Genomic DNA, 15,334 nt, shown 5'->3' on the forward strand with positions numbered 1-15,334 from the left:
TGATCTTCTGAAATAGAGCTGAATGGAGCTGTTTGAGGCCAGTGCAAACCTCATCTTCAGAAACATTTTTCAATTTTCTCCAAGTAAATGAAAGATATGGTGCCATTGTTTTGTTTCTGTCCGTTATCTGTCATCAGGAATCGGTTCCACATTCTCAGTGAATTTTTTTGGGCTCATTGTTTTTTTCCACTAACAGTCAAGGGAAGATCCATTATATATTATCTGCTTCCTGCTTCCTTTTCTTTTCTTTTCTTTTCTTTTCCTAATCAGGGTTCACAGTGAGCATCATTGAGCTTGTAAGATTTCCGTTTATTGTCAAACCAAATCAAGTGTTAATGGATAGAGATTTATATGAGGATTTTTACTCAGGATTTTCTCCAAACAAACAATCCCCATGACCCACAGCAATCAACATCTGCCGCTTTAACTTTAATCAGAATTGCCATTGAGTTCCGGGTAATCCAGTCTGGATCTGAAGTAATTTAAAATAATGGTTGAACAAAACTGTGCCCAAACGCCAGATCTGTGCACAAAATATACACACATAACTCTTGAAATAATGCCTCTAAATTACTGACCTGTATTTCAGGATTTTTAAAAAGTGGTAGAATAAGTACATTTTCACAGGCCAAAATGAGAAATTCTATCACTTAGAAAAGAAATAGCTTACCGCTCGTTGAGGTATTATTTACATGTGTATCAAACACAGTGTCTTTGTAGAAAATGTTTCAAGCGTCTTGATCAGCGTTATCTTTCAAATTATCCCACACAGAGCAATCCAGTCAATAACATTTTTCATTTATATTGTCTCCATTTATTTTGAGAGAGGAAGTTAATTTCAACATATTGTCATGCATGGAAGAGAGAGGGAGAGGAAATGTGGTGACAAGGAGTCCAGGCTTGTTCAAAATCCCCCAAAAACAAGAGGAAAGAACATTTAGAGCCCACAGACCATCCAGTTGTAAAATCCACTCACCTTGTTCCAGGATGCATAACACTAACCAGATGAGCTTGTTTGCATATTACTAAACCAGTCCAGAACGCTTTCCCATTTTAGGTCTTTTGTTTAAAATCAGGCTTTCTTATCCCAACTATGATTGCAGTATTCCCACCGTTCCAAACCTCATTATTGTTTCACCGTTGCTCTTTCTGCCCACTTCAGTGGAAATTATTGTTTGGTAGATAATCAAACGATATACTGTGGACACACTAGAGTAAGGAAATTATGTAGTGATGATTCACATCAAATTGACCTTTAATGTTTATAGGAGATATGATTTTTTAAAAATAGTTCATAAATTTCATTATTGGGGAGGGTGCTGTACATTTAGAAGAATCATTGATTGGTCACTAGATGTTAAATATGATCAGGAAAGATGTTTAGTTTCCTGAAATGTGCAAGAGGTTTTTATGGGGTATTTATGGAGACAAATATTGCTCTACATATGTTCTGTACTATTAATTGATTGTTTCTGTAGTCCTTGATATAAAAGGGTTGCCTTAAAATTGTATATTTATTATTTTGTTGTCTTTCATCTGTGAGATGAGCCAGAGACTTTGCACATCTGAAAAACCTCTTACTTTAGATTCAATTGTTCTGTTAGTTGTCCTATTAGCGGTCTTGCTTCCAATTATTTTTGACATTTCCGCTTGCACAGTACAATGTGACATGGCCTTTGATTATAGAGAATGACTAAGCCGGTCAAAAGGCTGGAAGAAGTTCTACTATCTTTTTTAAAACCAAAGTGGAATTCAACTGACATATAAAACGGTTATCTGAGAGCAATTCTGAGACTATGGTGGTTTTAAATCCTTTGGGTTTTGGAGGTGGACTAAAAAACTGAAGATAGAAGAAACAAAAGACTGGGTAAACTGGATATGGCAGATTACATCCTGGCAGATTGCACAGATTTTTGAGAATAGGGAAAATTTTAAGTAAAGGGGGAAGTCAAATTAAGTGTTTTAGCAATTCACTTCTAAAACAAAATCACACATTCACATGTGTAAATGTGGGAAGTCCAATCCATTTTCTTTAAACTGAAACTGTCTTCTTTTCATGTCTCTTAAAACTCATCTGATCTTTTTTATGGAACTAAAAAGGAGTTAGGGGAGGTAAGATTCCATTTATTGTCAAATCAAATCAAGTGTTAATGAACAGATATTTTATATGAGTATTTTTACTCAGGATTTTTTTCCAAACAAACAATCCCCATTACCCACAGCAATCAGCATCTGCCTTCCCTTCCCTTTACCTCTGTACAGATCAAATGTTGTCAAAATAATTCCGGTTCATAAGCAATAAAATTCTGTATTATCAATTTTTATAGTAATTATATAGTAAAAAATGGCAGACAAGTAATTTGGTGAGGTTAATTTGGTAAAGGAAGACTACACGCCTGTGCACATATATATTCAAACGCTCATACCTACAGACTAAACATGTAATGCGCATGTGCACACCGTCAGCGTTTTCACAGGTCCGCGTTTTTTCAAAACTTGTTTCCAAAATTTTTCATGGCTTGCACCTTGAAACCTATTTCAAGGTTTGCGTTCTCGAGTCGCCAGGCACTGTTTAGCTGGACAATATATATTTATTCTAGAGCTGCTGTAAAGCCAAAACAATCTCTGTTACTTTAATTTCCTATTATCACTGTAAAATAATCTATATTGTTAAAAGCGCTATATAAGTGAAGGTGACTTGACTTGACTTATCAAAATAAAATGTTTGGAATTTTTGTGTATTGAAAATATATATATGTTTGGTTGTTAACTCAATTTAGTACAGCATTCATACATTTAGTAATTCGCGTGTGCAGTCCAAAGCACTAGTTTCAGGACATTAACTGTTTGTATGGGAACCAGAGTTTCTAACAGAAGCTGCTGTGACACCATGACATCCCCAATTGATGATTGGTTCTTTTATATAGAAAGCGTGACTTCCATTACTACCCAGCCAACATGTATACGTGGGCACACATGGTTTATGCTTGGGCTACATGGGTACCAAGTGGGGATGGTCCCAAAATATATGGGTTCTAGTTGGGTAACAAATGGTAAATTAGTGCAAGGGGTTCAAAATGGATAAACCATATCTATAGGACATGGGCAAACACAATCAGTCCCATATAGGCAGACTACATGGCCCCAAGGTAGTACCCACATAGGTCTCTAGTCTCTACATTGGTTCAGAATGAGGAAACAAATATTGGGTCTACTTGGCCAAGGGCAAACATGAGCCAAACATGGGTGGGTTGGGTAAGACAATTAAGTAGGGTTAGAGTGGGCAGTGGGTCTGGGATCTACAGCATGTGGGTAGGTTGCAGTACAGGCCAGGGCTCTTCAACTCCAGTCCTGGCAGGCTGGTGTCCAGCAGACTTTAATTCCAACCCTGCTTAAACACACCTCTCTCTAAATTTCAAGTAATTTGGAACACTGTGATTGGCCTGTTTTGTGTGTTTGGTTACAGTTAGCATGAAACACACTCTTCAGGACTGTGGAAGAGTTCAGCAGTCAGAAGTTGAAGAGCCCCAGGAAAACCAGGTGAAACCCTGGAGTCATCAGCAATGGCCTGCATAGTACACGTCTATTGGTGTCTGATACTGGACAAGAGACTTGGAATGTACCCACATAGAGTTTAAAGATGGAACCCAGGTGGGTTTTGCATATGTTGCCTAGTTGCGCCCCACCTAAAGCTCAGTGAAATATTGTATAAAACCCACATGGGTAACTGTCATGGGGCCAACATGGAACCCGTGGACAAACCCACTTAACCCGTATTTCAGCCCATATTGCAGTTTGCAGTTTCTCTCATTCACACTACGAGTGAACCATCTTGGGTAATATAATAAACTTTGCAGTCCTTTGTTCTCAACAAGAGTTATTGTACATACTAGAAAATTCTGTAATAAACTCTGAATATATTGTATTTTTATACTATCAAAAGCAAGGCATCATGGGAAGAGTCTTTTTGTGCATTTGTTAAATACATGGCCTTGTATATTATATTGATTGTCTTTTTTCAGCTTTTAGGATGCCATGATCTAAACATCATGACATATAGTAAAGAATAACAACCAAAGCATCACACATCACCTTTTTTGCCATGGTTTCATGCTTTCAATTGATAACTAAACAAATGTAGTTCACTCCATTGAGTTTATTTAGAGTATGATGAATGTATTGATGTTTTCTATATTAAGTAGCATTTACCAGTAGCAGCCCCATTCAGGTTGTGTCGACATGGTGCTTGATACAAACTGAAGCACCTGCAATACTGTCATGAATGAGTAACGCTTTTCCAAACCAAATAAACTCCTGCTGGGTGTTTGTCTTCATTTTGGCCTACTACGGCTATCGAGCCTCTTTTGAGAACTTTTGTGATTCTAATAAAAAATGTCAGTCATTGTCTGTGTTTAAACAGTTATTATTCACTTGGACTCTTTCAACAGGTCTGTAATCCTCTCATATTGTTTCAAAATGTAAGGATTCTGGAATTACATCCCTTCTTACGATGCCCACTCAGAGGAACCCTGCAGTCTGCACACTGAACACCAGCCATGTTTCAGGAGATCTTAATCAACTTTCCACCAAACAAAACACTTGAGCTCTGTCAGGGGTCTCATCAGGTTCTCTATGAGTTTTTGTGTTTTTGTTAATAGCCACATACTCATGAGAAACCAAGACAATGTTGAAACTGAGGTAACGTGGCACATTGAAGGTCATGTAGGCCTATAAAAATGGACCAAGTCACCACCAACATCAGACTAGCCTGCAAGAGAAGACAAGAGACAGCAGCTGAACCACTAAAGCAAACGCTCGGCATCAAGAATGAAGCTCTCCGTTGGGACCATCCTCATCACTGTTGCACTTTTGTCAGAGTGCTACTTCAGAACCGCTGCCATTCCCATGACCAAAGCGGATGAAACGGAGTCAGATCTGCAAGGCTTGAGCGAAAGCTTGGAGGAGAACTCTCTGAGATCTGCACCAGGCAACTCCAGGATCATCGTGGTAGCCGACTCCAATCTGCTGAGAACCCTGACATCTCTGAACAATGGAGTGCATCATCTCAGTCTACCTGAGAGCCTTCTCAGCACAGAGCGCAGAGATGTCAGTTCAGACTTGAGCCCGAGCATCGCCATCATCAGAAGGGACACCATGAGGTGCATGGTGGGAAGAGTGTACCGGCCATGCTGGGAGGTCTAGGTCTTCTGAGATGACGGGGAGAATGCAAGCTGCTGATGACAACAGATTCACCTTCTCTCATCCAGTGTTGCTTAGTGAGAATGTAAAAGTGTATGCTATTTATCTGAAATGTATCTTGCAATTAAACACAGAAAAGATTATTCTACAAGATCTTATCTGTTCTCGTCTGTTTTAATTCAACATGGTTTCTTTTCTTTCATGTCACACTTAAATATGTGATCAGAGGGTGTCATGATCAGTGACATACCATAGATTTTTTTTACTACAGTAGATAAATGTGATGTTTTAGCATTTAACATTTTTTTTTCTAAATTAAAATATTTTCTACAACCTTAGTTTAATATGAAGACGGGAGTATTATTAGACATTTGTATGCTGAATTACCATGGTTCACAGTTTTTGTCTTTTGACGAAAATATCCTTAATAATTTAGTCAATATTTTGTCCTGCCGTAATCATTAATGATAGTCAGTTTTACTCTTAAAACATTTTTATATTAATATAGACATGTATCAACATTTCTCATAAACATTATGAGAACTGTCCTTGTTTTGTGCTCCTGGGCACCTGAAATTATAACATTGTAATACAATATTTAAAATGATTTATGCTTTAGCTTGTCAGTGTTCATTTGCATGGGACAAAAAGATTGGAAAATTGACAGATGGATAATCATTGTGTTTACACATTTTAGTGCATTGTTACGGAAAGAGCGTGAATTATATATTATGTTCAGCTTGTAATTTAGTTAAATTCACTTGTGCTGCACATTTGTGTCATTTTTTGGATTTAGATCGTACCATACTGAGACAGCTCTCATTATAGTCACAAATGATTTGCTCTTATCATCCGATCGTGGTTGTATCTCTCTATTAGGTTACTCGATCTTAGTGCTGCATTTGACACTATCGACCACAGTATTCTTTTAAATAGACTCAAATTTTATGTTGGCATTAGTGGAATTGCACTAGCATGGTTTAAATCATAATTATCTGACCATTATCAGTTTGTAATAACCTAGAGTACTGTCTAATACTTGATGGCTGCTCTGTCAAGTCTTCGTCGTCGGTTAGGAACCTGGGTGTGCTCTTTGATACCAATCTTTCATTTGAAAGTCACGTGTCTAGCATCTGTAAAACCGCATTTTTCTCATCTTAAAAATATATCAAAATGACGTCATATGCCCTCAATAAAAAATGAAGAACAATTAGTTAATGCATTCATGACATCAAGGCTAGATTATTGTAATGCTCTACTGGGTGGTTGCCCTGCATGCTTAATAAACAAACTACAGCTGGTCCAAAACGCATCAGCTAGAGTTCTTACCAGAACCAGGAAGTATGACCATATTAGCCCGGTTCTGTCAACACTGCATTGGCTCCATATTAAACATCGTATACATTTTTAAATATTGCTGATTACTTGAGTACTTGAGCGAGCTCTTAACTCATTATAGTCCTTCACATCTATTGCGATCTCAAAATTCTGGCCAGTTGATAATACCTAGAATATCAAAATCGACTGCTGGCGGTAGATCCTTTTCCTATTTAGCACCAAAACTTTGGAACAATCTCCCTAACATTGTCCGGGAAGCAGACACACTCTGTCAGTTCAAATCTAGACTAAAAGTAAAAACACATCTCTTTGGCTCAGCATACACATAACACATTATAGACTTCTATAATTCAATGTTAGGCTGCATAGTTTAGATCAGCCAGAACCGGGAACACTTCCCATAAATCCTGATGTACTTGGTACATCATGATAAGGATGGCGTCTACACTAATATTAGTCTCTCTGTTTATTCCGAGGTTTACCGCATTCCGCCGTATCCAGGCCGTATCCAGATCTGATGAAGGACCTTGATATCGCGATATGACACTTTTTTATCATGTAAAAATGTATACCGGTATTATCGTGGACGGTATGATATGGCACACCCCTACACCTGTTAAACCGAAGCTAATTTGGGTGGGTTTCTCCCATCCCCATACAATGTCACTTCTCTGTCTTTTACGGCCCTGACGAGAATGCCGGTCTCCTCGGCTGTGAACGGCTCCTGGCGTGCGGCTGGCAAATCCACGTTATAATAGCAATCCGCCATGGAACAAGCGGGCCGGCTCTTAAAGGGAATGTGAGATGACACTGATTGGTTTATTTCACGTTACGCCCAAACCACACCTATGAATAATGAAGCTACTTCAGACCAACCCATTTTAGATTTGCGTCGAGATCCGCCCACAAAGTTACTTGCGTTTCGCGTTTGGTATTGCGTTTCAGATCGTTAAAATAGGGCCCTCTATGTGATATGGCTGTAGTGGCAGCTTGATGTGTTAAGCTTAAAACAAGACCAAACTTAAATGTCTTGAAGCTGTAGTGTGATACAAGCGTGAAAAATGGCATGAGCAGTCTCCATGGGTCAATTGACAAGAAAATTGTCCGAGCCACTTGAAATTTCAAGATGGCGGCCATTTTTCAAGATGGCCGACACCTTAGTGGAGCAATTAGGCTTAAAGGAGAACTCCAGGCAATTTTTAAATTAATCTTGATCGTTATACCTTTGTGAGTACTGTCTATAGAAAAAAAACCGAACCGGATTGGTGCTTGCAACACGGAGTTGCTACCGCTAATGCCCAGAGCTCCCACTCAGCTAAAACGGCAGTTATGGGGGCATATTCATAAAGAGTGTTTTTGTGCCTCTTAACAGACACAAAAATGCAATTAAAATGTCTGTCCAACATGAACAGGGTCATTAGATGACAACAAGATGCGTTTAGCAACTTAGCCATTGTTTAAATTCAGTGTTTAGACGGCTAGCTGTAGTCTCGCGCTGAAGTCCCATGGGAACTCCTGTTGTAGCCGGAAAAAGGTAAATAGCAGCGTGCAGGTGGGAGGAGCGTCGTGTGTGTGAAGAGTGATGATCGGAGTTGCTCACAAATGAAGAAGAAATGGTTCGTAACGTAACTATGGAGAATATAGAAGATTTTGAACACATGGAAGAGGCTTTTGAGTTTGATGGTCGTCCTTATTTATTAGAACCCGAGTATACAGACGAAGAACTAGCCTCACACTCTTCACACACACAACCGGCTACAACGCGAGTTCCCACGGGACTTCAGCGCGAGACTACAGCTAGCCGTCTAAAACACTATTTAGGTGAATTTAAACAATGGCTAAGTTGCTAAACGCATCTTGTTGTCATCTAAGGGCCCTGTTCATGTTGGACAGACATTTTAATTGCATTTTGTGTCTGTTAAGAGGCACAAAAACGCTATTTATGAATATGCCCCCATAACTGCCGTTTTAGCTGAGTGGGAGCTCTGGGCATTAGCGGTAGCAGCTCCGTGTTGCAAGCACCAATCCGGTTAGATTTTTTTTTTTCTAAAGAAGATAGAACGATCAAGATTAACTTAAAATATGAGCCTAATTGCTCCACTAAGGTGTCGGCCATCTTGAAAAATGCCTGCCATCTTGAAATTTCAAGTAGCTCAGGCAATTTTCTTGTCAAGTGACCCGTGGAGACTGCTCATGCCAATTTTCACGCTTGTTTCATAAACTGAACGATTATATCACTTGTAGTGCTCCACTAGTAGTGATCTTTTGTTTGGTGTTTTAGCTTTACCCGCTCCTGAAGAACACGCTTCATTCATTTTTTATTTTGGAGTTGTTTGTTTAGGGTTCTTTTTACATGTTATCACTTGTTTATTGTAAATAAATGTATTGGAAATCTTACTTTGTGTATTGTGTGCTGGGACTCAGATCGGTCGTAAAACGTTACTTCCCTTTTGCCCCTAGAAAACTAATTGGGAACATAACAACATGGACTATTTAAACGTTGTCTTTACTACCTTTCTGCGCCTTGAAAGTTGCAATAAAGTTGCTGCCTATGGATGATTCAGAAACCTCTCGGATTTCATCAAAAAATATCTTAATACGTGTTCTGAAGTGGAACAAAGGTCTCACGGGCAATTTCCACCAACTGCGGAATGGCTGCGGATCCGCTCCGGAAAGGCGGTGGAGTCAATAGGTTTCCATTAAAGTCAAAGTGTGGATTTTTACTGACTGGCTTTTTACGGAATGGCTGCATTCCGACTCCGTCCCAGCTCCGGCGATCCACAGCCCTCCGAAGCAGATAGAGCTTCTATTTTTGCCGAATGCCGGAGAGCTCCGCAGCAATTCAGCACACAGGGCAGATTGTGCGGGACAGGTTATATCGTGCAATCATACGTGAATTCACGAGATCTCGTGGGTCCTCGCGATTTCAGTTGTCAGTCATGGCCGCAGCCGTTCTGCCACAAATCCGGACCTGGTGGTTATTGAAGAATGGCGGAGCACGGAGCCGACACGCAGCAGTCACTAATGAGGTTCCATGGAGGTATTTAAATCACTGGAGGTCAGCAAGTATCTATCCTTATTGTCCATATTAAATCGCTGGAGATCAGCAAGCATTAGGTGTTTCTTATTATCAGGCAGCTGATCACTGTCTGCACCCTCCATTGGATAGTCACTGCGTCCCATTGCTACTCATTTGCATTAGGTTAAATTAAACTTTGTCGCACTTCCAACAGTTGCTATTACTCAAGAAATTACTCAAAATGTCATTATTAATGATCGCATTCAAAAAGGTGTAAGTTCTCAGATATCTGAAAGAAATCTCTGAGGATTCATTTTGTTGAAAAAAGAAAGAAAAGAATAAATAAATAAAGTGTGAGTTTCAAAGTAGATTAATGATTTGCAAGAATGCCAGCACAGCAAAAGTCTGTGTATGGAGATAACCTTAACACCAGTGCATGCAAAATGACTGAAAATTACTATGGAAAAGACCTCACATTTTTTCAAGTAATTATACCCTTTTTACAGTTTAAAAAAGAAAATCTGACATCTGGAAACATTTTATTCTTCTGTTATTCATCTGTCTCCTTGAAGAAAAATGTTGAGCTTTCTAGGAGAAAAAGAATAAACTTTGTTAAAATCTGGCTAATGTTAAGTAAGTACTAAGTACAAAATGATTCTTGTGTTGGCTTGAGGCCAAACTAATAATTCTGATATTCAAAAGATTAGAGCCATGTTTCACAGGAAGTCTCCTGATAACGCTCTGACATGCATAATGACAGTATACGTATATTCATTTATAATTACCAATACAAGATCAATTATACAATATTCAGTATAAATCCATCAAAATACATTTGAGATTACATGCACTAAAATAATAATTTTCACCGTTTAAAAGACGCACTTGTAACACCATACAAAGCCCAATAAACAATCCCATTACCATCTATACAGCATCACTGGGCATATGGTGCCCACAGTATTGAGCAACAGGCGGTGATTGAATTGCTAATAATAAATTATAGCTTCATTTATACTAAGTATTAATATTAAATGCATGCATAAAGAATCATTAAGACCCATACTGCATTATAAGAACAATTATAGTTACTTTTATATAATTTTTATAATTACTTAAAAGTTATGAATTTTAGTTTTTTTCAATGCGCATACCGTACTTACAGTCCATTATACACTGATTTATAAGTGTTAATTAGTAAGTCGTATGGTTCCATGAATGTATTTATAAAGATGCAACCTGCATTGCTATAATGTTATTATTATGGTTGCAATGACTTTTTAGTATAACTCAGATTTATTTCTGTCAAATAAGTGAATATATTGTTATTAATAGCCGTTTTGTGTTTTATAAATACTTTTTGTGAGTGATAATACAGTTACTAACCTCTATAAATGCATCATTGATGGCTTTAAGTAAAGTGAAAACATAGGATGCAATTTTCCTAAAGCAAATTTTAAGAATCATGAAGATGTTTATTATACATTTTAAGTTGTTTACTTGTAAATGTAACTAATGAACGAATGATAAAACAATAAAAAAACACAGACAATTAATACAAAAGGTTGAAAAAAAATATTTATAAATGATACATACTAGCAAAAGACTGAAACTATATTTTTTAAAGTATATTTTTAAACTGCTATAAGCAATACCATGAATATGGCTGAGGAGATATTGATTTTAACAAATAGTAATTACCATTCATGACCTCTAATGTAAACATTAGCCATTAAATACATATGGTACACTAAACAAGTGTCTCTGGAACTATTTTATATTTCATCATGTATAAATCAGTGTATGGATTATGAGCATGCACAATGAAAAAGCAAATGCATGACTTAAGTACTTATACAAATAATATAAATGTGATTATAATGTTCTTATAATGCAGTAAAGGGCTTAATGAGTCTTTGTAAATATATTTATAGAATTGTAATACTTATAAATAAGCATAGAAAGTGTTACCATTATTTTTTAACTTACTTCTATTTTACTAACCTTACTAAAAGTGTTTATTGCTAGCTTTTCACAGTGCCATAAAATCACTACAGAAAATCACAGGTTTGTTTGGACGAAATCAGCACTGCTATTGTGCACATCATGGCTAATTAATTTGAAGTTTCAAGAGACATTTCTGGATTTCGCTCTGCGAGTAACAATTTGGCTCATTTAGATTATTTGATAGACAATGAGACTGAAAACATTCAACAAAAATTGGTACATTTTACAGTAAATAAACCACTGGGATAAACTGTGGGATGCAAGTAAAATGAAACAATGCAAAAGCTTGTCAAGGGTTTCCCGGTGATTATAAACAGCAAGAACATGAATCACAGCTCAAGCCAATCATTTAGAGGTTCTAAACTCCTAATGTCTGCCTGGAACTCTCCGATTCAGTGGTAAAAGCTCCTTTTTTTTCTTTTCTGTGTTGATGTTTCATGTCCAGGAATAATACTTTCAGCTGACTTCCCAGAACTCTAAGCATGACAGACTGACAGATACAATACTGCTGTTGATATATTTATCTATCTTGCAGTGTCTCAAGTGCTTTGCATTGTATATATATATATAATAGTAAATAATTGATAGCCTACTGTTATGTACAGTATATTGTCGGTATAAACTTGCACTAATAAATGTTTTTAACTTCAAAAGAGAATGATACAAATTAGAATGAATCCAATTTAATGAGCATGTGTAGATCAAAAAGTAATGTAGATAGAAAAATAAAAGCCTATAACCTGTTATTACAAAAGAACGTACAAAACAAGTAATGAGAGAGTCGATACAATTATAAAGGATTAAAAAAAATTATAATCAGAAAATAGAGTCAGGATAAATCATAACAATTATTGAGGTGATTTTATGAAATAATCTTTCAAATGAACAAAAAAGCTCTAAAACAATTATTACATTTAGGAAGATATCTAAAAATGAGTAATGGCCTGACAATGTACATTGTAGGCTATTTATGTTTATATTACAATGTTGTTGATTGAAAATGCATTTTCTTTGTGTTTATTCATGTAGGAGACCTATATATAGCAGCTTTGGGGCCCTATAGATCAGCAGCACCCCCACAAACATAACATCCCATGGGACAATGTCTGGCTCCACGGGGTTGGGTGACATCATTAATGGAGGCCTAGGCAGAAGCTCCTGAATAATTTATGTGCTCTGCTTTCAGCTCTGGTATAACCTGACAGCAGTCATGCAGGCAGGGACCTTCTCCCTAAGTGCATTAGGATCAGAGTAGAGGAAACTAGCCTTTATTGACTGAATCCAATCAATAAGTGCTGCTGCTGTGTGCATGAATGGAAAACAAGCCATTTTGGGAAATGAAGTCAAGGCTGGGATATAACAATTGAATTAGCACCCATCGCTCAAATGTTTGACTTGATATTTTGAGTTTTCTGTGTTATTTGAGCTGATTTAATGAAATCACACTGGTGAAGAGTGACAGAAGCTTCTGCATCAGGTTACCAGGCATTAAATAGGACAATGGTCGTGTACAGAAAATAAATAAAAGCAAGAGGAAATCCGAATCTTTTGTTATGGTGACTATTTTCAGATGAGTGTTTTACAAATGAGAGACATTTTCTTATGGCTCATGAAAACATTGTGAGGTTGTGTCCTTCAATCATTTTTTTTTTATGAATTAAGGATGGCATCATTCATGGTGGCAGCTCAGAAACATCATATAGATTGATTAATAATAAAATATATATATATAAAAAAAGAAAATAATCATTTTGATGCTGAGAATTCTGCACAAAACTGACCCGGATGACAGCAGAGGTTACCAAGTGACCCTGAGAGGTAATTTCCTCTTTGTCAACACAAACACACAAGCTTCTTTGTAAAGATTTATGACAGTAGGTTGATGCGGTAAACATTATAGGTCAAATGATTAAAATAAAATAAAATACAAACACCACAACTCCATTTCTTTTTTTAACAATCAAGAAAATATCAGGCAGCATTTGAACATTGCTTTTCTGGATGGTGTGTTTTTGCTTTCATGTCAGGGATAATGTACAACCAGTCTATCATTAATCACTAAATAAAATAAAAAAATGCAATAATGAGTGTATATTTTCCCACAACCCTTACAAAAAAATAAGTATACATCAAGTTAATTCTATTACGTATACTTAAGTTAAGTATAATTACGTTTACTTGTAATATCAATTTAATAAAAGCATACTTGTAAGTGTACTGTTTCAATACCAATTGGGACTAAATTTGCCCACTTTTTAGTGTATAAAAGTATACTTTTATGTATATTTTAAGTATAACAGTAGTACGCTTTGAGTACACAACTAGTTTACAAATAAGTTTTTTGTTTGTACTGCAATTATACTACAAGTGAAATTAGGTATACTGATAGTTTACTAGTCAAATATGAAGCACATTTTTTAGTTTAAGAAACTAAACTTTGAAATATACCCTCAGTTAGTTTAATAGTTTTATACTTCAAGTATACTTGTCAGTTTTCTTTAAATGACTCATTTTTGTCAGAACACGGATTCAGACCGATGATCAAAACACAGATGGAGCACATCGAATTTATTAATAGCCTCAAATCTTAACCGTCGTTAACCCTTCCTGGGTCGACATTTAATTCGGTAGATAGGCAGTTTTGATTTACATGCTGTTGAATGTTTGATGATCGCGTTATTTTACATTTGCGTTATTAATCTTCTATCACTTGTTTCTGCTTCTTCTTCACCTGTGTTTTGATTTGTAGATTCTATACTATTTCAGAAGATGCGTAGAAGCGCCCTCTACCGAAAATTCCAAAGTGTGTCCGACTGCGACCCGCAGTACTACAAACCACGGCCCTACTAATTACGCCCCCTACCTCAAGTTACGCCCCCTACCTCAAGTTACGCCCCCTACAATGAAATGCCGGTTCTGTTTCTCTGAATAGTGGAACACCGCTAAAGACAGTCAATGTACAAGGTCATGCCCATGTGGCTGCCTCACATATCTCAGAGAGAGGCACACCCAGTAGTGCAGCCCACGAAGTAGCCACTGCGATTTGAATGGCATTTAATGGATGCTGGAACTGTCTGATCTGCTGAACAATATGCATGTACAATGGTATCGACCACTCAATGAGCCAACCTTTGCTTTGACAAGAGTGTGCCTTTCCGACAGGCACCAAACCGAGCAAACAACGAATCAGTGGTGTGCCACAAAGATTAAGACGTACTGCTCCCTTAAGAAAAGCCACCACCAATATATCCAAACCAACTGATATGGAGAAAAATGGAAGCAACTGGAAGAAAACAAAACTAGAGGTATTTCGCATTTCATGGGAAAAGAGCACGATTGCATACAGAGAGGCCTTAAAAGCTGCTAGATCTGCTTATTTTTCAACCCTATTAGAAGGAAATAAACAAAACTCTAGGTATTTATTTGAAACAGTGGCTGAACTAACGAAAAATAAAGCTTCAAACCCAGAAGTTTCCAAGCAACACATCAGTAATGACTTTATGAACTTCTTTACGTACAAGATTGATAATATTAGGGAGAAAATTATAACTATGCAACCGTCTACTACAGTATTTCATCAGGCAGTGCATTGTAGTCTCCCTGACAACAAATTCGTTCATTGCTATAGGAGAGGAAGAATTTTCTGAACTCGTTAAATCATCTAAATCGACAACATGTATGCAGTAGACCAGGCAGAGTCTCGGCTTCGCCATGGTGTGCTAGTGGGAGCAGTGGCCAGAGGAAGGGCTGGGCTAGGAACCTTTCAAGGGC

General features: G+C 37.2%; 1 protein-coding gene across 1 annotated transcript; it reads left to right on the forward strand.

The window, feature by feature from the left end:
* Nucleotides 1–4,827: 4,827 nt before the first annotated feature.
* Nucleotides 4,828–5,202, forward strand: pmchl (pro-melanin-concentrating hormone, like; the record flags this gene model as incomplete). Its single annotated transcript, XM_079607711.1, has 1 exon — nucleotides 4,828–5,202. The coding sequence occupies one exon, from the start codon at nucleotides 4,828–4,830 to the stop codon at nucleotides 5,200–5,202; it is 375 nt and encodes a 124-aa protein (XP_079463837.1).
* Nucleotides 5,203–15,334: the final 10,132 nt, after the last annotated feature.

Source organism: Phoxinus phoxinus (genome assembly GCF_949152265.1).
Source record: "Phoxinus phoxinus genome assembly, chromosome: 3".
Classification (NCBI taxonomy): domain Eukaryota; kingdom Metazoa; phylum Chordata; class Actinopteri; order Cypriniformes; family Leuciscidae; genus Phoxinus; species Phoxinus phoxinus.